Source organism: Danio rerio, chromosome 15 (assembly GCF_049306965.1).
Source record: "Danio rerio strain Tuebingen ecotype United States chromosome 15, GRCz12tu, whole genome shotgun sequence".
NCBI lineage: Eukaryota > Metazoa > Chordata > Actinopteri > Cypriniformes > Danionidae > Danio > Danio rerio.
In genome coordinates, this window is record NC_133190.1 from 38721486 (window position 1) to 38747613 (window position 26128).

Below are 26128 nucleotides of genomic sequence, written 5' to 3' on the forward strand. Positions count from 1 at the left end.
AGCAGACCGACCGTTTAGCTGGATTGTTTACATTAGAAATATGTCTGCATTCCTCCCTTCTTACGTCAAAGCAAGGATGGGCATCGATGTAGACAATGTTTTTCTTAACATCTCAGCGATTACACCTATCTCTCATTCTGTCTATCCATTCTTCATCTGTTCAGTTCTAGTGAATATGATGTTAATCTGCCCTCATAAGTAATGTTCTGTATCCATCTGTGCCTTTGCACTCTGCAAGACAAGTTCAGCCACACAGATGATGACTGAATGGAGCCAAACCACAGTTCACATGTATCAATAACCAGCAATCCACTCCTATTTACTAATCACTCCCAGAAAACATCTATCAATCAGAAATCAACCACTGTTCACCTTCAAACCCCCTTTTTTTCTCTTATGTGGTGATGAAAGACATCAATAACCTTTTTTCATAGATTTCTACATCCCTTATACCATCATAACCCCTTCGGATCATGTGAAACTTGACTTCAAAGAGAGCCCAGTGAGATTAAAATCAAAATACAAGCGCAAAAAAAAAAGCCTAAATATTTAGGTTAAGATTTTTAGTTTTAACATAAACACAGCACTGAGACACTGATCATCGATACCTTTATCTCAATAAGCTAAAAAGGTGGTCACACTAGACATTGATTGTGGAGGAATACTGATTGCACCCTCCTTTTAAACTCTCAATATGTTTTTCAATTTTTATTAATGCAAATTGTAATGTAATGTAATGTTATTATAATTAAAATTGGATAGCATACTCTACCGGGATGCAAAATATCTGTCCAAGAGGGGTACTATCTTGCAGAGTTTAGCTCAAACTTGCCTAAACACACTGACCTGAAATAACAAGACCTTAATTATCTGGCTCAGATGTGTTTAATTGGTGTTAAGGCTAGACCTAGCAGGAAAGCTGCCCTCAAGGACAGAGTTTGGACACTCCTGGTAAAGAGCAGCAGTTCTCAATCCTTGTCCTCACACAAGTAAGTCAAACACTCAAGCCAATGGCAAAGAACTAGCATCAATGAAAGTCCAATGTGCCATCACATAAAGTTAGCTTAAACACATCACAGATTGACATGACACAAAAAAAAAAAAAAAAAAAAAATATATATATATATATATATATATATATATATATATATATATATATATATATATATATATATATATATATATATATATATATATATATATATATATATATATATATATATACAGTTGAAGTCAGAATTATTACCCCCCTTTTGATTTTTTTTTCTTTTTTAAATATTTCCCAAATGATTTTTAACAGAGCAAGGAAATTTTCACAGTTTGTCTGATAATATTTTTTTCTTCTGGAGAAAGTCTTATTTGTTTTATTTCAACTAGAATAAAAGCAGTTATTAATTTTTTAAAAGACATTTTTGGGACAAAATCATTAGCCCCTTTAAGCTATTTTTTTCGACAATCTACAGAACAAACCATCGTTATACAATAACTTGCCTAATTGCCCTAACCTGCCTAGTTAACCTTATTAACCTAGTTAAGCCTTTAAATGTCACTTTAAGCTGCATAGAAGTGTCTTGAAAAATATCAAGTAAAATATAATTTACTGTCATCATGGCAAAGATAAATAAATCAGTTATTAGAAAAAAGTTTTTAAAACCATTATGCTAAGAAATGTGCAGAAACAATCTTCCCTCCATTAAACAGAAATTGGGGAAAAAAATAAACAGGGGCGCTAAAAATTCAGGGGGGCTAATAATTCTGACTTCAACTGTGTGTATGTATATATATATATATATAGTGGAATAATACATTCTATAATTTTATTAAAATCAGGCAATATGACTATGACTGAATTCTCGAGTCTTGAGTTATTTTATACTTTTATTCTCACACAATAAATAGCCAATCAGAGTTCCTAATGTCTCGCTCAACTGGCAGTGATGAAGACGTACATGTACGCCAATTTTGGAACGAAACCAAAACAGATCAATGCTCACTTATAGCTTAGCATTGGCCAATGTCTATTGCCTTGATGTGTCAGTGTCTACACTCTCAGAAAAAAGAAGCTGCAAATCCTTGCCACTGGGGCAATACCTTTTTATGGAACAGAATAGTACCTTAAGACAAAGAAACAAAGTTGCACCATTGCAGTTTGCACCTTTAAGTACATGATTGCACCACGGAAAACCAAAATGTACCTTCGATTTTGAAAACCTGCAGATACAATATTGTACCTTCATCAGAAGTACAAATCTGATCCATGAAGGTACCACTATAGTGACAAGACACTTTATACCTTAACAGTGTCACATTTGTTCCTTCAAGAACTATTTAAAGGCATTTTTCTATATCCAAAATGCGTCAATTTATTTTCAGTAAATATAAAACATCTAATACATTTTAAACATCAAATACATTTTATTTTTTGTGTAAATGCACCTTTTCCATTTACAATAAAGAATAAAAAATACATTAACATAAATCAAAAGATCTATTTTTTGTTAAACATTTCACAACACTTTTTAGAAATATGTTAAGGAACATTATTTGTACAACCATGTACCTTTTTTTTCTGAGAATGTATAAAGGGAGATGTACCTAAAAAAAAAGAAAAAGTAAACCAAATATTTTTTTTCTTCTTCTGCAAAGCACAAAAGAACATTTTGAAAAGTGATGGTAACCAAACTACTTTAAAGACTAGATTGACTTCTGGTGTAAATTAATTCGTCTTTTAAGCATCCTCAGAAATAAGACGCTCATAGGTTGTAATATTATATGGGTGAATTCATGGTGACAGATTTCTTAAGCTAATAGCACAATACATACAAGATGTCATATTGCTATTATGAACCCACTTATACTTAAAAAAAAAACGACCTAAAAAAACTCACCCCCAAAGTTGTTTGTATCATCAAAAGTGCCAATAAAAGCCTCCTGCTGTAAAAAAGAAAGAGGACATAATAAGGAAGACATAGTAAGCAAAAAATTAAGTGGTTCTTTTAGGGACAGCTGATCACATGGTCATTCAGAAATCATTCTAATATACTCATTTGGTCATCATGTACTTTTTTTTTTTTTTTTTTAGATTTTAACAGATTTGTGTGTGTTGAGCATCAGTTAAGACAATGTTAGCACCTGTTAGATTTAATTGTGGGAAAATCTGGATAATTTGGATTTTTGGGGCGGGATCAAAATCGGCGACTAGCGCAAAACTGCAAGTGCAAAGACTGCAAGTGCGTCAGTAGCTTTGTTTCCATCCAAAAATGCGAATAAACTTTATGCGCAAACTGGATTATCGCATAAAAGTTGTGCAAATGAAGCAGCGTTTCCATCCAACGTGTCAAAGCGAACAAAATCGTCACTTCCTGATTAACTGGCGCCAAATATCAACAGTAAAAACTGCATTTGCTGCAGTAGGAGAAGCTGCATCAATCTTTTCTAAATGAATGCGCCTCAGAAGACAATCCTGACAAGCAGTGAGCCCGCAGTGGCGTTTGAAGGTGTCAGACGTGGAGTACAGGCGCTCTTGATTCTGGAGGTCATTAATAATATAATAACACTAATACTGAAATGATAAGGTGTTTTATAATGACCAAAACAACATTTCAGATGTTTAATAATGTGCTCAGCCTGACATTTTATCCATTCACACACATTTTAAGCATCACATGATCTCTTTTAACAAAATCACATGACCTTTTTTAATGTGCATGCTGGAGTTTTTGCGGTAAAAGTGTTTCCATTGCAGTTTATGCGCATCTTTTCTCATCGAATAAAAAGTTTATCCTACCCAGTAAGGCGCATAAGTTTTTTATGCGCATTTTCAAAATTTATGGTCATCATGGCGTTTCCATCAACTGTTTTTTTAATGCGCATTTACAAAATGGATGGAAACATAGCTAGTGTTTCATTACTATTCATAGCAGAGTATTTAGTTGTTCATGAAGGCTTGTATGTTTGTTTCATGTTTGTTTGTGTTGCATGTTTTTCCCCACGATGCTGTCAGGGCCGATACAGCAAAGCTGTTTGTGTGCAGCAAGCATTTTTGTCAGGAGAGCAGTAGGAGAATTGGAGAATGGCGGACGATGTCTTTTATTAGGAGTTTGTTCACAATTAGACACATCGCTGTGCTGCTCTGTTTGCCTAAATCCTCTACATTACCAATGGTTAAAATAGACAGGGCAAGACACCTGCTGCACTGAGTCTGCATTCAGACCCGGGGATTGAGGGAAAAATTCTCACTTATTGTGTTTATATGAACACGATTATTTTATAATGATAAAAATTGTGGTATCTGTATATAAAATTACGAATAACAAATGTAGCAGGGCATTAAATTACTGTTTATTTCTTTGCATTTTATCTTTGTAAACTATAAAATCATGCTTCTCATGGTTTGTGTCTCATTTTGTGAGCAACTGACAACAGTTGTTCGCTCCTCTCCTTCTCCCCTGCTGGCCACTCTCACTCCTGCTCTTTGCTTGCGGAGCTCCACGATTATTATGATGCATCTTTTGAAAGGTAGGCCTGAAACGAAAGTGGGGGTGTCATGACCCTTTAAACCCCTTTATATAGGGGTGATTTTTACATAATAGGTCCCCTTTAAATGCACTTTAAGAAATTTAAGTTCACATAATAAATAATTATATACTGTATTTTGAAGTGTCCACGATATCAATATTGGGCATTATCATGATCACAATATATTGAATTATTGAATATCACCACGTCTACTCAATAAAACCAGAAATTTATATTCTGAATCATGTGTTTGCAATGTGAGTATATTCCAAAATAGCATAATGGATGGCGGTACACATGGATGCTGAGAATAATGTTTAAAGATTAGATGTTCAGAGGAATATGCAATTGCAGAAATTACTGTATTAAATGAAGAGATTACCAGAAAAAGAGGTTGGTCGAGGCGATTCGGTGGGGGCGTGTCATCTCAGCCGCCACTCAGGGCATGTGATACCTGTTGATATTTCTCCACTGTCAATGAACGGTGTGGTCAGCTACGACTCTGGACGTCCCGATGGACAACTCTCCCACCTAAGGGAAAAATTAATGCATGGATGGATGGATAAATCACTAGGCTATAGCGTAGATAAATGGTGGAACTGAAAACTTTTATGGATATTTAAATGTATTCATATGAATAAATAACATTGCCAATGGCTGAAAATATGGCAGTGGGGGTGATGTGAGGAGTGGGGTGAGAAAGAAAGTTGATTCTTCCGGATGGCTTCTTTTCCATGACCATGACACAAAAGTCAAGACTGTGAAAGATTTGAAAGTGAACTCACTGACATGAGGAATGGCCACATCAACTCAGAAGATAGAAATTCAGGCCTTGCTATAACATTAAAACTTACTATTTTTATGAAGTATTAACCATTTATAAATTAATTGACTAAACATCAGTAGCACGGCCAACACATAACACTAGTCAAACCACTTTCAGACTTGGTTTGATAAAGAATGTTATTATTACTAACACACATTTTAATGTATTTGCAAGCTAAGAATTCATTTGTTTTGAAAATGTATGCCAGCCAAATACAAATCCCACCAATGGGATGCAAGACGAAATATTCACATGAACAATTTAGCTAAATTTAAAGTGGTACTCATATTGACATGTTCTTAACAAGCATTATGCCATTCAGTATTGCTCATTATTATTTCATTTTAAACATTTATATTCAAAATGACTAACATACAGAAAACATACCGTATGCATAATAGCAAATAAACCAGGAAATAACTATAAAAATGCATTAAACGTATGTCTGTGTTTTTCACAGTCACATTTTGTGCAATATTATTGCAACAAAAGTACATGAAACTATAGCATTATATATATATATATATATATATATATATATATATATATATATATATATATATATATATATATATATATATATATATATATCTACACCCGTTACCAACATCACAAATCAGTTTATAGACATCACTTTGCTTTCTCATCGAATAAATGGTTTATATTGTCCCTCAGAGACTCACAACTAGTCACCTCAGGAAGGCGGTTGTTTTGTCTGTTTAAAAATTATTAGAAATTTTAAAAAGTAGCTATCGCTTGACCATTGTTACAGTATTTCTGACTCGCATGAAACCCACAGACCCTCTTTAGGTAACTGATAAGCGACATTCTTAAGAGCAAGACATTTATACAAATGGAGCAAGCAAACCAAAACATTAAATATCCTCACCTGCTCTCGTAGTTTCCTGCGCTACTGCGGCTTTACATTAACGAGAACTTTAGCAGGACGCCGAACTTAAAGCCTGAACACATGACACAGTATCCAGTGCAACGGAAGAGACAACTGAAAACTGGTGCCCGCTGCGGCTCCGTGTTTGCATGACGTCAAGATGAGAGATGAGGCTTTACCTATCCCAACTACAAACAGTGGGACTTCCAACTCACTACGCTGTTGAAAGCCCGCTGATTTCATACTCTTATGGATTCACTGACCGTCCAAAAAGCGTCCGTTTCTTGAGCATAAGTTTAAGTGTTATATCTGACATGCTCGCAGCACTGCAGGTGCTATTGGAGGTGGATTTGGAGAGATTGGTCTTCCATTCAGGACGCCTGAATTACGCGTGATTCCGAGATAGTTTTGGACTGCAATTGCGCACGGGTTCTCTTCCCAGTGAAAAACAATGGATCATTGGGTATTATTGCGCGTGACACTTGTCGGAATGATGCTGCTGGGACTTCTGACACCGACGCAAAGTAAAGGGGTAAGTTGATTGAAGAATTGCGTCCTCAAAAAAAAGTTTAATTCTCTATAAAATTATTAATATTTGGATATATGTTTAACTTTAAAGAATAAGTGAAGACTATAGTTCTTTCATAACTCAAGCTACTATTTTTTTTTTAAATTTGGTCTTTGACACTCATTTAGCAACATATTAGGGCAAAAATACATATCAAAACAGTTTCTTGCAAATTATGTGTGAGAATATTCTTATAATATATGACAGTAAACAGTCGAGCCTTTTCTAATAAGAAATGCGGTCAGAATTTATTATAATGACGACAGCATTTACCGTTTACCTCATACAGTTACCATAGCAACAGGGCAGGCTGTTATTAATAATAATGCCCCTATTTGGTGGGAAAACTAGTTATTAATTATTATGTGTCCACTAACTTAAGTGATATTAAAATTCACTTGAGATTAAGATTCAATTGTCATTATACTGGCTCCCTTTAACTTTAAAAGGGAGTAATTTGTGACGTCAAAGTTTTAGTCATAGATCAAACAGAGTCATAGTGCCTTGTTTTGGCAAGATGTTAATTTATTTATCTCAAATATTACTTCATATAACTTTTCTGTTACTCCAAAAATAATTATTTTTGTTTTATTATTATACAAATTTTAACATCTGCTTTATAATAAATCTTTTTATGCAAATTCCACACTCATAAATGTATATTCAAATTGCAAGCCAGTATTTATAGCATTTATACAAGAGATTAAAAATTACTTACTTACACTTCCAGATTCACTTAACAAGAAAGCACTCAAAACATATTCAATTTGCACAACCTTAAATGTGTATAGTCTTTAAAATCTCTAAATTGCTATTATCACATTATTTTGCCCTCTTATCTCACATCTCACATTTTTCTCTCAAGTATATATATATATATATATATATATATATATATATATATATATATATATATATATATATATATATATATCTCCTGAGATCAGATATCAGATGACCCATTGATATCTCTTTCATTTTTGTTTGATTTCTGTTTTTTTTTTCCTGTTTATAGTTTTTTTCGTTCTTTATTGGCACCATAAATAATCTAATGATTATTATTGTAAATTATAACAAAATTATCTTTCTGTTATACAATAAATGTTCAGAAAAAGTCATTGTGCCTTGTGTTAGAGTATTTTATCAGTGGCTTCATGTTTTAGGATTATTTCCCAGTTTACCTCATATTTTGCCAGACAATGCTTTGGTCAGTAGCCCTATATTAAAGTGCAGCCAGTGTAGACAAAAGTGACAATATTGTCATCCTTGTACCAGATGCCTTCATACTGACATTAGTCTTTTTTCCTCGTTGTGTGCTAAAAAACAAACATAACGTTAAAATAACTCTAAAAATGAAATATTAGTAACATTGTTTTTCTCAGTCAATGATTGGTTGATTTTAAATAGGGATATTAAACTTTTAAATCAATGTTCAAATGTTTTGAAATTTTATGATCACAAAAAAATAATGTAGACGCACAATCAGCATACCACAGTGAGGATGAAAAGAAAATACGTCTACTAATCAAAATACAGGAATATAGGGAATTATAAAAAAAGGAAGAAAAAAAAAACTTGCCAGTTTGATTGAGGAGTAAATTATAGAAATACCTAAAATATAAGTTGAAATAATATACATATATAGTGAGTGTACAATAAACTATATATGCATTAAAGGTTATGTAAAGGTCATTTTAACCATACCAAAAAGAAATAAAACAAACTAAATTAATAAATAAAATAGGGATATTATAGTATTTTTTTTCTTGAAAGCTTATTTTCATTGTTGATATTTATTTTTTATAGTGTTCACACGTTTCTCAAATTCCTGAAATTAATATTTAGCTTGTTTTGCTATTGCTATGAGCTTGTTTTGCTTGTTTTTTTTTTCTTGAGCATCCTACAGCATGTCTACTACAGTACATGCCTGATGTTGTTGTCCTGCAATGTGTCCTGCCCTCTCATTTCTTGTTTATGTTTTTGTGTATTATAATGAGTGTGGGGTCAGTAAGACTTTAAGTTAATTTATCAGATTCGTTATCAGATTCAGACATCTGTTTTTGCAGGCTGTGTCTTGTTGTTGGAGACCCTTTATCCAGGTCTCACATTCGTCTCTCTCGCACCCTCTGTCTTTTCATCTTAGACAAACACACAAACATTACTACTAGCAAAGACCACATTTAAAGTTTGAATTAGTGCCACGTTTATTTAGTGTAATTGCAAGGTTTTGGTTAAAGGAACACTCCATTTACAAAATTAGTTTTTTTTTTACAATTCCCCTAGTGTTAAACAGTTGAGTTTTCACATTTTTTTCAATCCATTCAACCAATCTGTGTGTCTGGCATGAGCACATTTAGCTTAACTTATGCCATAGGTCATTGAATAGGATTAGAGCATATGCATCTCGCATTAAAAAAAAAAAAGAACGAAGGTTAATGAGACCAACAGAAAATGAGAGGTTGCTTTTTTTCTAGGTCAATGTGGCTAGGAACTATACTTTCATTCTGGTGTAATAAACAAGGAACTTTGCGGCTGTACCATGGCTACAGCAGGTGCAGTGATACTGCTCATTGTGGATATGTACCCCTGTTTACGTTTCTGGTAGGGTTGCACCAGCTAATCGCAAGTTCTTTCTCAAACTGGAACGTAAAGTCCACACTAGAGGCTTAGTAAGTACTAGCAAGTTTGTTACTAAATTTGTTCTCAATTTGGGTGCACCACATCTTCTTAAGTAAAACTGTAGTTAGTACGTCATAAGCTCTCTGTCAAGTCATGCATAGTCTACGGTGGCCGAGAGAGCTTAACGCGCTGCAATTTAAGAAAGCACATGCAATTACAAAAACGCCAGCAAATAAAGAAATGATCTTCATCAATTTGACAGCACATGTGTAGCAAATTGGTCAGAACACAAACAACTGAAGAAACGTGCAACAAATTGGTCACAACACTTGCAAATATCCACATAACACAACGGAAATGTTTCAAGGGGACCCAAAAATATGACGGACCCTGCTGAGTTTTGGATGTGTTATGTCGTGTAATCAGGATATTAAAACAAACGAAAAACAACTCACAAAAACAGGGGTCATTAAACTTGTTCCTGGAGGGCCGGTGTCCTGCAGATTTTAGCTCCAACCCTAATTAAACACACTTGAACCAGCTAATCAAGGTCTTAGGTATACTTGAAATACCCAGGGAGGTGTGTTGAAGCAAGTTGGAGCTAAACACTGCAGGGACACCGGCCCTCCAGGACCAGGATTGGTGACCCCTGCACAAAGACCACCAATCACTTCACTGAGCAACAGCCACGGCATAATAACACATCCATACCTCAGCAGAGTCCATCATGTTTTTGGGTCCCCTTGAAACATTTCCGTTGTGTTACGTGCATATTTGCAAGGGTTGTGACCAGTTTGCTGCACGTTTCTTCAGTTGTGTATGTTGTGACCAATTTGCAACACATGTGCTGTCAAATTGATGACAATCGGTTCTTTATTTGCTGGCGTTTTTTGTAATTGCATGTGCTTTCTTAAATTGCAGCGCGTTAAGCTCTCTCGGCCACCGTAGTTGTCGCATTGAATGACATAATATTTAATAAAAACCATATAAATTGTTAAGCTGCTTTAAAATTCTTCAGCTAATGCATCTTTATAAAACTGTTCTATGAAAATGAAATTGAAAATTACATTTTTAAAGCACATTAAATTACAGTCAGGCAGCAAAGTGACGCAGTGGGTAGCACAATCGTCTCACAGCAAGAATTTCGCTGGTTCGAGCCCCAGATGGGTCAATTGGCATTTCTCTGTGAAGTTTGCATGTGTTGTTCGCGTGGGTTTCCTCCGGTTGCTCCGGTTTCCCTGACAAGTCCAAAAACATGACGTATAAGGCAATTGGATAAACTTAATTGTCTATTGACCTTATTCTCCGCAAACGAGTGGGCGCTGCCATTTGAATCTTTTTGGCAGGAGACTTCCGGTCTCATTCACTTCTATTCATTTTTAGACATTAAAAACTGTTCGTTTCGCTGTTTGATGTTACAAACTGATATTTCCTTGATATTCTACTTGGTCTGTTTAGTCATGCAAACATTTGTTTGTAGAGCAAGTAGTTTGACCGTTTTTTGCCGTTTATTATTCCTTGTCATTTCTCCCATAGGCGACTGAAACAGAAGTTCTAAGACAATTGCTAAAACAGGTGCACTTCCACATTTTAGAATAAGGTCAATAGTGTATGTGTTTGAATGAGTGTGTATGGATGTTTCCAGTTCTAGGTAACAGCTGGAAGGGCATCCGCTGCGTAAAACATATGTTGGATAAATTGGCGGTTCATTCCGCTGTGGCGACCCCAGATTAATAAAGGGACTGAGCCAAAAAGAAAATGAATGAATAAATTAGTCAATCGCTAATAACAGATGACGCACACATATGCATCGCAAGCCATGAATCCATGCGAAATTGAATGCACACAAAGATATCAATACCTAAACTTAATTTTTTATATACTAAAAAAAAAAAGAGCAGGAAGAAAACACACCCAAAACCCAGACTTTCACTCCGCTTCAAATCACGTGTATAGGATACCTTTGGGAAACAGCGTCTATTTATCACTATGTAGTGCATCAGCTGACAGTCATGCACCGATACATGTCTGTTTTAAAGATTGCACCGGAGGGGCAACAGCGACTGTAATGAAAAAGAAGGGAATCCTGCCGTTTTTATATTTATATTAGTATTTTCATGCCTAAATAAAACGAAAGTACAGAACAGATTCACATTTAAGAGCAAGGAACGTCCCCTTATTGCTTGCTGGTATGGGTCGCATGAAGGGAGGATTGGCTTTTTATTGCCACCCTTCATGGAAAGACTGAAAATACGAGAGAATCCCGGGAAAAACAGTAGGGTTGACAGCTTTGATTTGTACACAACGTAACAACATAAGACTCAAGCTTTAAATAGGTAATTAACAAAACCCTTTGGTCATATTTGAGCAAGATGCTAATAGTGTAATCTGATTCAATCATCTATGCTAAGCTAAGCTAAAAATGCTCCCGACAGCTAAATGGTGCACTGTTTAACTCTAGGGCAGCCTGTTATCACAAAAATTAGCCTATTTTCATACAAAAAATGGAGTGTTCCTTTAAGTCTGTTGTATATGCACTATTTGTTTTGCTTAGAGAGTTGGGCCACATGATTTCGGATTTCCATGTTGTGTCAATTAAATTGTCTCGCAGGAGTAAGTTTGTAAAAACACGACTGATGCTAGCAACAGAGAACAGCATGTTTGTGTTCAAAGTAAAGTCCGAGATGTTTTTTGTGGCTGGGTGGAAATGCACGAATAAACTGGGAAATGCCAAGAATGTTATGAAGTCAATAACTTTAGCATTAGCCCTGAGGGGGAACATATCATGAAGGAGAGAGAGAGAAAAGCAGAGGAAGAACACTTCTCTTCTCTTCTCTACTGCTAAAACTTAATCCTATATCCCGACTGTGACCTGTGTGTTTTTAGTCCCTGGATTCAGTCCATTGTCCAGCTCGCCTGTTGATTCAGAGTCCCTCTATTCATATAAAGCCACTAGGACTCATCGTCGCCCACCGGGGGATTTACAGATGTGTTTCGGACCCCGCCACGTTTATCTTTCTGCGTGTTTGACCAATCCGAAGGCCTGACTGAGCTCAGCCATTCCAAGCTGCAGGAAGTCAGAGCGGTTGTGGTGTGTGTATTTGCGATGGCTGTTGGGAAGATGCTGTTGATCACAAATGGTAGACTTCAATGACGCAGAAAACATTACCACTACCAAAGACTACATTTTTTAATTAATGCTACATTCATTTAATGAAAATGCAAGTTAAAGGAACACTTTAGATAAACCACTCACCTAAACAGTTGAGTTTTCACATTTTTTAATCCATTCAACCAATCTCTGGGTCTGGTGATAGCACATTTAGCTTTTAATACAGATTATTGAACAGGATTGGACCATTTGCATCTCACTCAAAAAAGTGCAAAGTTTAATTTTTCAATTTAAAGCTTGACTCTTCTGTAGTTACATTGTGTACTAAGACCCACGTAAAACAAGAAGTTGCTATTTTCTAGGCCAATTTTGGCTAGAAATTGTACTCTTATTCTGGATCACATTGGATGTTGGGAAGATGCTGTTGATCACACATGGTAACCTTCAATGAGGAGGTTGTATTTACTGACACAAAAGAAATAATATTTTTGACTTTAGCCGATAATACCTACTATAGCAACCATATAGGACGCAATAGCAATAGGCTAGTTGTGAAAAAGTTAAGCAACCTAACTAGGGTTTGGTATCGTTTGGGGTTATTTCGATACCAGTGCTAAATCGTAACTTTTGAAATGGTGCCTGTGCCAAAACGGTGCCTGAACTGATAGTTTTCAGCCACAAAATTATGGTGGATGACTCAATAAAAACTTTTATTTGACAAAAAAATTTATATACGGTTGAAGTCAGAATTATTAGCCCCTTTTAAATTTTTTCTTCTTTTTTTAAACATTTGCCAAATAATATTTAACAGAGCAAGGAAATTTTCACAGTATGTCTGATAATATTTTTTCTTTTGGAGAAAGTCTTACTTGTTTTATTTCAGCTAGAATAAAATCAGTTTTTGATTTTTTTAAACACCATTTTAGGGTCAAAATTATTAGCCTCTTTAAGCTATATTTTTTTCTCGATAGTCTGCAAAACAAACCATCGTTATACAAAAACTTTCCTAATTACCCTAATCTGCCTAGTTAACCTAATTTACTTAGTTAAGACTTTAAATGTCACTTTAAGCTGTATAGAATTGTCTTGAAAAATATCTAGTCAAATATTATTTGTGAATATTAATATGAAATGTGTTGAAAAAATCTTCTCTCCATTAAACAGAAATGGGGAAAAAATAAACAAGCTGTCTAATAACTTCAACTGTATATTTAATCATTTTTATTGAACAGTATAATTAAAGTTTAAAATATAAATCGATAAATTTAACATAAATTTAAGATTGGCATTATGCAATTAACATTACATTAGCTTATCACTGACCTGTGGAAAGGCTGTCATCAAAATCAGGAAACACCTTTTTTAGGGTTGGGGCTTGTAACTACGTTTACATGGACTTCAGTAATCTAATCATTTGCCTTAATCTGAATAAGACAATAATATGATTAAGATGTTTACATGAGTTGCTTTTTGAATTTTCCTTTTATGATCCTGTTTTACATGTTATAGGACATAGATTGATTAACGTTGTTGCGTCACTGCGCTATGCACGTTTCCTTGGGAGTTTCATGAAATTTCAAGTGTTTCATCTTTAATTTTTCTAATTTAACTGCAGTTCAGCAGTTTCACTTTCATTCAGCAACAGATTGTTCGTATGGTATATGGATGAGAATATGAAGTATGGACTGACGAAATGTTTTATTACGTTTGATGTGTTTCCCCCCCATACACTCAACTTTTGCAAAGCATCTGCTTTACGTTGCTGTGTCAGAATCCTTGCTTGTTAAATATAGCCATACTTTAGAATGCTTAGTTTAAGGAAATTTGATGAACGCGATCATGCTTGTTGATGAATCTAAAAGGAGTCGCTCACTGGACGCGTTATACTGTGCGCCTTGCCTATGTGCGTTTGTTCCTTAAGCAACAAGAACCATGCCTAACATTGCTGATGGTGTCCGTATATCTCAAACTTTGTTTAGAATTAAATGTTTAAAGATGGTGTGACACAACGGGTTCCTACAGTTGAAATCAGAATTTTTAAACCCCCTTCGAAGTTTTTCTTTTTTAAATGTTTCTCAAATTATGTTTAACAGAGCAAGGAAATTTTCACAGTATGTCTGATAATATTTTTCAAATTAAAGTTTTACTTGTTTTATTTCGGCTTGAATAAAAGCAGTTTTAATTTTTTTAAACACTGTTTTAAGGTTAAAATTCATAGCCCCTTTAAACTATATTCCTTTTCGATATTCTACAAAACAAACCATCATTATACAATAACTTGCCTAATTACCCGAACCTTGCCTAGTTAACCTACTTAACCTAGTTAAGCCTTTAAATGTCACTTTAAGCTGAATATTAGTGTCTTGAAAAATATCTAGTTGAGAATGATTTACTGTCATCATGGCAAACATAAAATAAATCAGTTATTAGAAATGAGTTATTAAAACTATTATGTTTAGAAATGTGTTAGGAAAATCTTCTCTCCGTTGAACAGAAATTGAGGGAAAAATAATCAAGGGGCTAATAATTTAGGGGATTTAATAATTTTGACCTGTACAACTGTATTTGTGCCTTTGATGCACCCCTTGATGCTTCTTATGTCCTTGTCGCAGCACCAACGGCAGCGAAATTATGCACCGAAATTAATATTCTGATTCAGTCCAGTCCATAACGGTTACTTATGGCTCCGGGTTTCGGTACCCAACCCTAAACCTAACCAAGTTTCACGGTTTTTCATATTAGAACATAATAAAACAACTATTTAGTTCTTGAAGGTTTTAATATCTGGAAGATAAAACCTCAGGTGAGCAGCACCACAGGAAATCTCACCAGGTGTCATTATTTATTTAAGGGTGAAACCCTATGATTCAGATCCCTGTCGATCTACTTTTAGCAGTAATTATTTAAAGTAACCAGTTTTTTTCTTACCTAAGTCTCATTCTGGAGGAGTTTGGGATTTGTTTTGCGCACAGCTTCCATCATGGCATTTCAGTCAGGATGAGGTCTGGACTTTGACCCTTTGACTATTAAAATACCTTTGATTTTTTTATTTATTTTTTTTGGTTGGAAAGGCATTGTGTTTGAATGAAGGCTCCAGACCAACAGAATGCTAAAACTTCTTCTGATGATCAGTTAAAGCGTTTGATTAGAAGTGGCTGATTAGAAGGGCTTTTGTGCTAGTTCCTTGGCCTTTCATGGTTAAGTCCAAGTGAACCAAAGAAACACACTTTTTTTGAAAGTGAGTGACATATTCAAATATGTCTGATCACATATCATTGAAATAACAATTATGATATTATTCTAGACCTAAATAGTGCACACCCCTAATGTAAATCAGGTACAGCATAAAACAGTCGTTATATTGAAGCTTACGAAGTATTTTTACAATTTTAAAGAATATGGGTGGCTGTGCCACATCAAGTAACATTAATCAGTTTATATATTTATTTTAGAGAAGGGGTGCATTATGTTGTTAATTCATTAATTAATTAATTCATTAACAATATAATGCACCCCATCTCTAAATATATTTTTTAATCGCCACCTTATAATGGTAGAGGTGCCTGAATGATCATATGAGCTATGTTGTCTGAGGCTAAATGCCCCTGGTAGGGTCTCCCAGTGCATGAGGTCCTAGGTCACAGGTCAGATTAAATACGGTTCCAAGTAGAATTTGGATTAGAATGTGTCTTGATTCCTTCCTGCATTGGAATGCTGCCTCTGCAGGCAGGATTTTAGAGCTTTCAGACACAGCCATAATTTTAGCACTTCAGTTCTCTTCTTTCTTCCTCTGTTGTGATTTAGTATTAACATCTTTGTGTGTAAAAAAAAAAACACTGTTTGGATTTACTATAGATGTGCAGTGAAAAAAAATACAATGGAAAGATGAGGACACTGTTATTTATGCAGGTCCTTATTGTATATGCATTAGTTTGAGTTTTTTTTAATATATTAAGTTTATATTGACAAAATAATAGTGGCATTCGCCACCCACTAGCCTGACATGCATAATGTTCATTCATTCATTCATTTTCTTGTCGGCTTAGTCCCTTTATTAATCCCGGGTCGCCACAGCGGAATGAACCGCCAACTTATCCAGCAAGTTTTTACGCAGCGGATGCCCTTCCAGCTGCAACCCATCTCTGGGAAACATCCACACACACACTCATACACTACGGCCAATATAGCCTACCCAATTAACCTGTACCACATCTTTGGACTTTGGGGGAAACCGGAGCACCCGGAGGAAACCCACGCGAACGCAGGGAGAACATGCAAACTCCATACAAAAATGGCAACTGAGCCGAGGTTCGAACCAGCGACCCAGCGACCTTCTTGCTGTGAGGCGACAGCACTACCTACAGCGTCACTGCCTCGCCACATGCATAATGTACCTGTTCTATTCAATTTCTGATCTTTGTGAAAGATTAAAGATGTTGGCATCTGTAAAAATGCTAAGAAGAAAAGTTCTCTTGTTAGTAGATCATTCTATCAATGGTGGTTATATTATGTTTGTGATCACATTTTGTTTATGCTTGAAAGCCTGCTTTGAAATGATTAATAACATTGCCTCTTATTATATTTAATGTTTACTTAGCGTTTTTGGATTTGTTGTTTTGGGTTTGGTTCAAAAAGTGATCTATCTATCTGATGAAGTTAAAGTAGGCTGGTGCAGGTTGCGATATTTAGTTTTGGGATGACTTGTTTACATCGCTGTGTGTTATGGATTTGTTCTAATTTGCTGTTTTATTTGTAGCAATATCTGACAACAAATGTATACCATTGGCCTAGTATATTGAAGGGGACACTATACTGTCAGTGAGCGCTGTCTTTCAGATGAATCTCTGTGGTCATTAAAAATCCCATGGCATTTTTTGTAAAGAGTAGGGGTGTAACCATAGTGTCCTGGTAAAATTCCCTCCATCGGCCCTTACCAGTCACCAATTTAATTCATGGCCAGTTAATTCAGTTCACCTATACCGCATGTTTTTGGACTGTTAGGGAAACCAGTGCACCTAGAGGAAACCCACTCAGACACAGAGAGACTGTTCAAACTCCACCACGCTGCCCCGTCTCACTTGTCTTTCTTTTGTTTTTAAACACAAAATGATTTTACAAATGATTGATGAATGGCTTTTTAAGGTGATCCGTTTTGTACAAGTATTTTGAAAATGTTGGTGTATGTCCTCTGTGTTTACCTGTCAGAGCGTGACCGGACCTGAGTACACCTGCATAGAGGCAATGCATCTGTGAGCATGAACAAATAAACTCATTCTGCAGGGATCTTTGAAGTCTTTTAAAGCCCCCAGCACATGTGCATCAGGACTCAGGGCTGTTCTCAATCATCTTTAGATCTCTCAAGAGGGAACATATTTCTACACGTGTCTCTGTGTGTATTAATGTTGGAGTCATGTCATATCTGCAAGACAAGTCGGTAGAGCTTGCAGTTATAAATATAGAGAGCCAACAATTGCTGTTTAGGTTTAAGTTAGGATTTCACGAAGAAGTACTGTACTTTTTAGGCATTGTACCATGGTATTTTTAGCATTGTTATGCATAATCCCTTATGGTAAATTATTATGGCGACACCATGAGACAATGATATCAGATGGTTATGCATGGTGTAATGTATCATGCTGAATGATTGCAATATACATATTCCATGGTATAAGGTGCTTCAAAGAATACCACGGATATGTTGAGATTTAATTGAAATAAATAAGGGTTTTTAATGTTTTACAAGATATCTCTTGTGCTTTCAAAATCTCAAAACAATAGTAATATTGAGCAAAAATCAGCCCAAGGCACTTGAAAAATGTGGAAAAATGTAGTAATATATAATAATAATGTGAATAAAGGCTTTTTAATAATTTTTCCACATTTTTCAAGTGCCTAGGGCTGATTTTTGCTGTTTATTCTGATGAATCCCTTACCCAAACAGCACCGGCACATTATTTAAGCTACCCCTGAACACTTTTTGTTTGATTTTGTACAATAGTAATATTCATTCATTCATTTTCCTTCAGCTTAGTACCTTTATTAATCAGGGGTCGCAACAGTGGAATGACCCGCCAACATATCCAGCATATGTTTCACACAGCGAATGCTCTTCCAGCTGCAACCCAGTACTGGGAAACACCCATACATTCTCACATGCATACAGTTAAAGTCAGAATTATTAGCCCCCCTGTATTATTATTACCCCTGTTTATTTTTTCCCCCAATTTCTGTTTAATGGAGGGAAGATTGTTTTTGCACATTTCTAATCATAATAGTTTTAAAAACTTATTTCAAATAAAAGATTTATTTTATCTTTCCCATGATGACAGTAAATAATATTTTCCTTGATATTTTTCAGGACACTTTTATACAGCTTAAATTGACATTTAAAGGCTTAACTAGATTAATAGGTGAACTAGGCAGGTTAGGGTAATTAGGCAAGTTATTGCATAATGATGGTTTGTTCTCTAGACTATTGAAAAAAAATTAGCTTAAAGGGGCTAATAATTTTGTCCCAAAATGGTTTTTAAAAAATTAAAAACTGCTTTTATTCTAGCAAAAAAAAAAAAGAAAAATAAGACTTTCTCCAGAAGAAAAAAATATTATCAGACATACTGTGAAAATTTTCTTGCTCTGTTAAAAACCATTTGGGAAATATTTTAAAAAAAGAAGAAAAAATCGAAAGGGGGCTAATAATTCTGACTTCAACCTTACATGTACACTATGGCCAATTTAGCTTATTCTATTCCATTATAGAGCATGTCTTTGGATTGAGGGGTAAACCGGAGCATCCGGAAAGAGACCCACGTAAACATGAGTCTTGCTGTGAGGCAACAGTGCTAACCACTAAGCCACAGAGTCACCCAATAGTAATACTGTGAAATATAATTACACTTTAATATAACTGCATTTTTTGGCAATTTATCTGTGGCAAAATTGCTGAATTTTTATGATCATTACACCAGTTTTCCAGTGTCACATGACCCTTCAGAAATCATTCTAATATGAGGGTATAATGATAAATGCAATGTAAAATTTGATTCTGAGAAAACTGCACAGAAGTATAGTTGAAGTAAGGATTATTAAACCTCCTGAATGATTAGCCGCCCTGATTACCCCCCCCCCCCATTTCTGTTTAACAGAGAGAAGATTTCTTTAACACATTTCTAAACATAATAGTTTTAATAACTCATTTCTGATAACTGACTTATTTTATCTTAGTCATGATGACAGTAATTTAACTTTTACTAGATATTTTTCAAGACACTTCTTAACAGCTTAAAGTGACATTTAAAGGCTTAACTAAGTTAATTAGGTGAACTAGGCAGGATAAAGTTATTAGGCAAGTTTTTGTATAACGATGGTTTGTTCTGTAGACTATTGAAAAAATATAGCTAATAATTTTGACCTTAAAATGGTGTTTGAAAAAATTAAAAACTGCTTTTATTCTAGCCGAAATAAAACAAACAAGGCTTTCTTCAGAAGGAAAAATATTATCAGACATACTGTGAAAATTTCCTTGCTCTGTTAAACATCATTTGGAAAATATTTAAAAAAGAAAGAAAAAATCAAAAGGGGGGCTAATAATTCTGACTTCAACTGTAAATAGATAAAAACAGTTGAATCCTTATAATGAATGAGTTTGCAAACATCAACAATCATAGTGATTTTTACATAAGTATGCAAGGTTTCAATGTGTTGTCAGAGAAAATAGTTTGATGGAATGTTAATGGCTGGATTTTAAGTCTTCACTGAGTATGTTTACATGCACACCAACAATCCGATTTTAATATGATTAAGACAACACTCTGATTAAGAGTCTACCATGTAAATAGTGATTTTGATGACCTTATACAACTAAAGTCATAACTGAACTTAACAGAAATGGAGTTAAGACGTGGAATTTGCCGATTTTATTGCGGAACAGACATGTAAGCACCTTAATCAAACTATTACCATCATGTAGGACTTTTCACTGCAAAATAGTCCATACACACTGCTGTTTGACTCTATTCTCTGCACCTACTGAGTGAGTGAAGACCACATGCACACTTTTTGAAGACAAAGTTTTTTTTTCATGCAGCATGCGGTATCAAATTACATTAAAACACCAGTCCTTACTTCATACTCGCATTCAATACCTCAGTTTGTCACAAGGAAATGCATGAAATTTTTCTGAATGAAAGTGAAAATGCCAAACTGTCGCCAAATTAAAAATTAAACACCCGAAATTACATCTATCTATCTATCTATCTATCTATCTATCTATCTATCTATCTATCTATCTATCTATCTATCTATCTATCTATCTATCTATCTATCTATCTATCTATCTATCTATCTATCTATCTATCTATCTATCTATCTATCTATCTATGTATGTATGTATGTATGTATGTATGTATGTATGTATGTATGTATGTATGTATGTATGTATGTATGTATGTATGTATGTATGTATGTATGTATGTATGTATATATGTATATATATATATATATATATATATATATATATATATATATATATATATATATATATATATATATATATATATATATAAATAAAACCTGATCGGTACCTCTACAGTGACAATACACTTTTTACCTCAGTGTCAAATGTGTTTCTTCAAGAACTATTTAAAGGCATTTTTCTATATCCAAAATGTGTCAATTTATTTTCAGTAAATATGAAACATCAAATACATTTTTAAATAAGGTTTTATTTAAAAGTTTCTGTTTGTGTAAACGCACATTTTCCATTTATATTAAAGAATAAAAAATACTTTAACACAAATCAAAAGATCTATATTTTGTTAAACATTTCACAACAGTTTTCAGAAATATGTTACAGAAACACATTCTCCCATCTACAAAATAAGACATTTTTGTTCTCCAATTTTCACACAATACCTTTGTAATCACTTAAAAGTTCATTTAGGCGGTTCATTCCGGGACTAAAGGGACTAAGCCGACAAGAAAATGAATGAATGAACAAAAGTTCATTTAGTTTACTCAATTTTAAATAGAAATAGAATTGTGCAAACTATTGTAATGGGATATGGACAATTTTTACAATACTAAAATGTATGCATAAACACTTTGCATATGCAGGACTTTTGTCAGCTCACATGCGTAGTGGAAAGCAAGCACCAAAAGGTGTGGATATCAATAATGAAAATGTATTTATCAGAAAATGCCCACCAAATGTTTATTAAAAATGCCTTAAATGTTTAGTTTACAATACATGTATGATTTTGTTTTACCGGTTGTTTTGTATTATAGAACTTAATAATTGCACAAATGATGATTCATGTTTTAATATGGAAATTATTCATAAATTCACCTTGCCTGTTCAGTAATATTCATTTTCATAGATATTGTAATAAAGAAGGAGTTATACAACACTTATGTACCTTTTTATGTACAATTGTGTACTTTTATTTCAATTGTACCATAAAAAGTACAGAAAAGTATCATAAGAGGTATTTTCTGAACCATATTAGGTACAACTTTAACAAGGTACAAAGCTGTTCCTTAAGAAACATTATTTGTACCACAGTGTACCTTTTTTCTGAGAGTGTATGTTCTGCTGAACACAAAAGAAGATATTTTAAATAAGTAATTTCATAGAATAATTTTGTAAAATATTTAACTGTAAAATAATTCTGTTCATTCACAGTTTTCTTATTTTGTGTTTGCCGTTTGTTTACGGTTGTGAACTGGATTATGGGATGTTGATCTCTGCTCTGTGGACTTTTGATAGTAAGAATTCAACTTTACCGTAGAACAAAGTAATTTTTATTGACATTTTAGTTGTTTGAAATAATATAATGTATAAGAAATGATATATAGGGAGAAATAAGTCTGTAAAATAACAGAAAAATGTGCTGGCAGCTTATTACCAGGTTTTTGTACGGACAAAATATAACTTTGAACAATGAAAAAAAAAGTGTAAAAGAGTAATTTTTTCCAATTTTTTAAGGTTAAAAGGAAGATCAAGGTCCCATAATGCTATTCAAAATACATAAATACACAAGGGACCCCCCCCCCCCCAAAAAAAAAAAAAAAAAAAAAAAAAAAAAAAAAAAAAACAGGAAACGACTAAATTACAGATTTTTTGATAGTGTGGCGATGACAACGGCTACCAATTCACTTCTTCAAAATATCTCATTTTCCTAAACAGAAAAAAAGAAAATTGATTTGAAACCACATGGGGTTGTCATCAAATCATGTAATTCTTTTCAAGACTGGGTTGCATTCGATTAGAAACTGAATTTGAAATTTACTTTACTATTCTACGCTTTAATATCATCTTCTCCCATTTATTCTTCCGTCTCTCTTTCTTTAAGATTAAAAAAAGATGCTATGCTTGTTCAAAAATAAGTGATAGAGGAAAATTGATGACTGGAGCGATGGCTTAAAATGGCGTTGCAATCAGTCAGAAATTATGTTAAAGACATCACTGGATCATTAGAAATAGCATTAGAAATGGAAATAAAGTCAAATTATTCCTCTTCTTCAACTTTTTCTCTTCAACTTCATCTTCATCTTTCCCTATTCCTCCAAGCAAATGCAGGTTTGTATCTGATTCTTCTGTGTTATCATGGTTTCTGTAGTGGCATCAGGTTCAGGAGTCCCACAGCAAATCCATCATGATAAGAGGAACATGCGTAAACGCACACACTCTCTCATCATTCATACGGGCTTATACATGCGCTTGTTCGCACAACATACATATAAATCACAAATAATTGCACAAATGAGCTGAATTGGATTCCCAATTGTCAAACATTCCTCGGTTCTTTGAAGCCACCACATTCCTGGTCTCGACACTTTCTTCCTTCGGGCACGTGAGGTGTTTACGTATTGTAGTGTGGGTTATACATGCACGGTAAAACCCAAACAACCAGTGTGTACAGATTGACTATCACAACACGTTTGATCGCATTTTTCATATACAGACTCTTCCATTCATCAGAACCACACATAGACGATGCACACAATGGCAGACAGACAGATTTGGCTACTGTGAGTTATGATGTCTCTTGCTGATTGGAGATGATCAGGAGACATGTTTTGTCTTTGACTGTTTAAGGGTACGTGAGGCAGGTCAACCCCTGTGTATCTGAGCTTTGAAATCAAAGCAGATGTTTTGACTTGGTGTTTACATCGATTGGGCAGCAGGGTGGCTCGGTGGTTAGGACTGTCGCCTCACAACAAGAAGGTAGCTGGTTCGAGTCCTGGCTGGGCCAGTTGACATTTCTGTGTGGAGTTTGCATGTTCTCCCCTTGTTCATGTGAGTTTTATGTAGGTTTTATGTCATATGTGCTATACTGTAGGTGTATTGGATGAACTAAACTGGCCGTAGTGTATGAGTGTGTGTGAATATGAGTGTGTATGGGTGTTTCTCAATACTGAGTTGCAGCTGGAAGGGCATCCTCTACGTAAAACATATGCTGGAATCGTTGGCGGTTCATTCTGCTGTGGTGACTCCTGATTAATGAGGGACTAAGCCGAAGGAAAACGATTGAATGTTTATATCAAAATGAACACTTCTGGTCCTGTAGATGTCTAAAAGAATATTAGTTTGTCTAATTCTATTTCCACCATATTTGTACAGAATATTTTGCTTTGTAAAATTGTTTTGTCAGCAAAATTATGAGGAGTCCATCTATCTGAAACATGCTGCCATCATAATACATGCTATAAACTGTAGCAACATGCTAGCAACTGTGAAGTATAATTTTGCAAACACCCAACCTACCCTAGCTAGGAACCATACTTGCAACCATACTTTGGCCTATTATGTTTCTCCCACGGCGACATTCTTAGCCTCGTCAACATAGATAATTTCATGTGGCACTTGATCGGCCTCTAACTTTATGACTCTCTGAAAGTAATTAGACACAGTGTATGTAAATGCTGTGCTGTACTGTATATTTACTGTATGTACTAATGAACTCCAGGTTTTTTAGAGTAGTTTACTGCAAAACACACTGTGTATAGTACAGTAACGACTGCATTGCATAACCTTAGCTGGACACATTGGTGATGGAGTTGTTGTGTAAAATGTATTGAAAAAACAGTCATAGCGATTGCAAAAAACTTCAATAAAGAGACTAAGCTAAAAAGAAAATGAACGAACGAATAATGCTATAACAACCAAATAGCAATCTGTCTATAAAACTTAGAACATTTTGAGTATTAGTAAAGGGATGGTTCACCCCCAAAAATGAAAAATTACTCACTATTTACTCATTCTCATGTAAAAGAAAGCTGAAAACCTGTAATAATTTATTTCTAGTGTAGCAAAAACAAATAGAGAGTGCGTCTGAGCCTCCGATATTATCAGGAAGGCTGTTCCAGAGTTTTGGGGCCATAAATGAGAAGACCCGACCTCCTTTAGTGGACTTAGCTATTCCGGGTACTACCAGAAGCCCTGAGTTTTGAGATCTTAATACTATGTAAGTCAATGGTGACCGGTTTTCACCATTTTTCAAAATATCTTCTTTTGTGTTCAACAGAAGAAATAATCACATAAAGGTTTGAAACAAGTAAAGGGTGAGTAAATGATGACAGAATTTTCCTTTTTTGGTGAACTATCCCTGTAAATAAACTTTTTAACTAATTGTAAAACTTTGTAATTAAAACTAATAGTTTTTTATAGTAAATTACAGTGGAAATTTGTTATTTTAAATTGAAATAAAAATAAATAATATTACAGTTATTGTTTATACAATTTTTTTTTTCAAAATTTGTGACCGCTAATGTACTTTGAAGACATTTGCAAGGATTCAGAATTAAAGGCATAAATACATTTCTGAAAGGCATTATTCACACTCATAAACCGTGAGCTGTGAAGTCATGAATCCATAATTGTCCCTGTCATATATATTTTTTAAATTGTGGAGTTCATCTTTAACAATGCATGTTCATGCAGAGAGCCAGTGAAACTCCCATCATTTCCTTAAGCCCCAGTTTTTTTGCATTTCTTCTGAAGATCATTTTCATTCAAATTACGGGTATCTGCGAGAGCACATCTTATGCCTACAGTCAATTAACTCAGAAATCCTACTGAGCAGATGCTAAAAAACCCACAAAAGCCTACAACTTTCAAATTGATTATTGTATTTCACAATTTTCTCTGTTGCTATTGTATCTGTAAATGTATTCACACAGTCATATTGTTGTTTTGCTGGTTTATCTTTCTTTTAGGCTTGTGATTGCAGTGGAAAATCAGGATGTGACTGCCAAGGAGTCAAAGGACAAAAGGTACATGCCAGCACATATAAACATACACACAGACATATCCACACACATTTTTGCTGTGTCATATTGTCACAAATCCCAGATCACTTTCATCCAGTGTGGTCAAAACATCAGTAGATATCTAGCGTTCCTCAAATTCAACTCAAAGGGATTCTCAGGTTGTATGAAGTGTAAATGCTGCCCCCTTCTGGTTTTAAAGCTTAAGTGTTTGCCAATAAGGTTGGAATGATGTCAAAGGTATATTCAAGCTCCACATTAAATTCTGTCAGCACGTCACTTTAAACATGTATGCATTTTTGTTCATCTGTTGAATAAAAAGAGAAGATA

General features: G+C 34.6%; 2 protein-coding genes across 3 annotated transcripts in view; one reads left to right on the forward strand and one right to left on the reverse strand.

Moving 5' to 3' along the window:
- The window catches only part of col4a4 (collagen, type IV, alpha 4), a 103240-nt gene extending 96891 nt beyond the window's left edge, over positions 1-6349 (reverse strand). The window contains exons 1-3 of the mRNA XM_009291835.5: positions 6234-6349; positions 4901-5049; positions 2889-2934 (exon numbers count right to left, since the gene is read on the reverse strand). Of these exons, the coding sequence (XP_009290110.1) occupies positions 2889-2934; positions 4901-4944 (90 nt within the window). The 5' untranslated portion in view covers positions 4945-5049; positions 6234-6349. The remainder of the gene's footprint in view (positions 1-2888; positions 2935-4900; positions 5050-6233) is intronic.
- Positions 6350-6429: 80 nt separating this feature from the next.
- col4a3 (collagen, type IV, alpha 3) overlaps positions 6430-26128 on the forward strand; it is a 57721-nt gene continuing 38022 nt past the window's right edge. For both annotated transcript variants that reach the window (XM_688921.10, XM_073923886.1), the window contains exons 1-2: positions 6430-6765; positions 25748-25804. In XM_688921.10, the coding sequence (XP_694013.8) occupies positions 6685-6765; positions 25748-25804 (138 nt within the window). In that variant the 5' untranslated portion in view covers positions 6430-6684. The remainder of the gene's footprint in view (positions 6766-25747; positions 25805-26128) is intronic.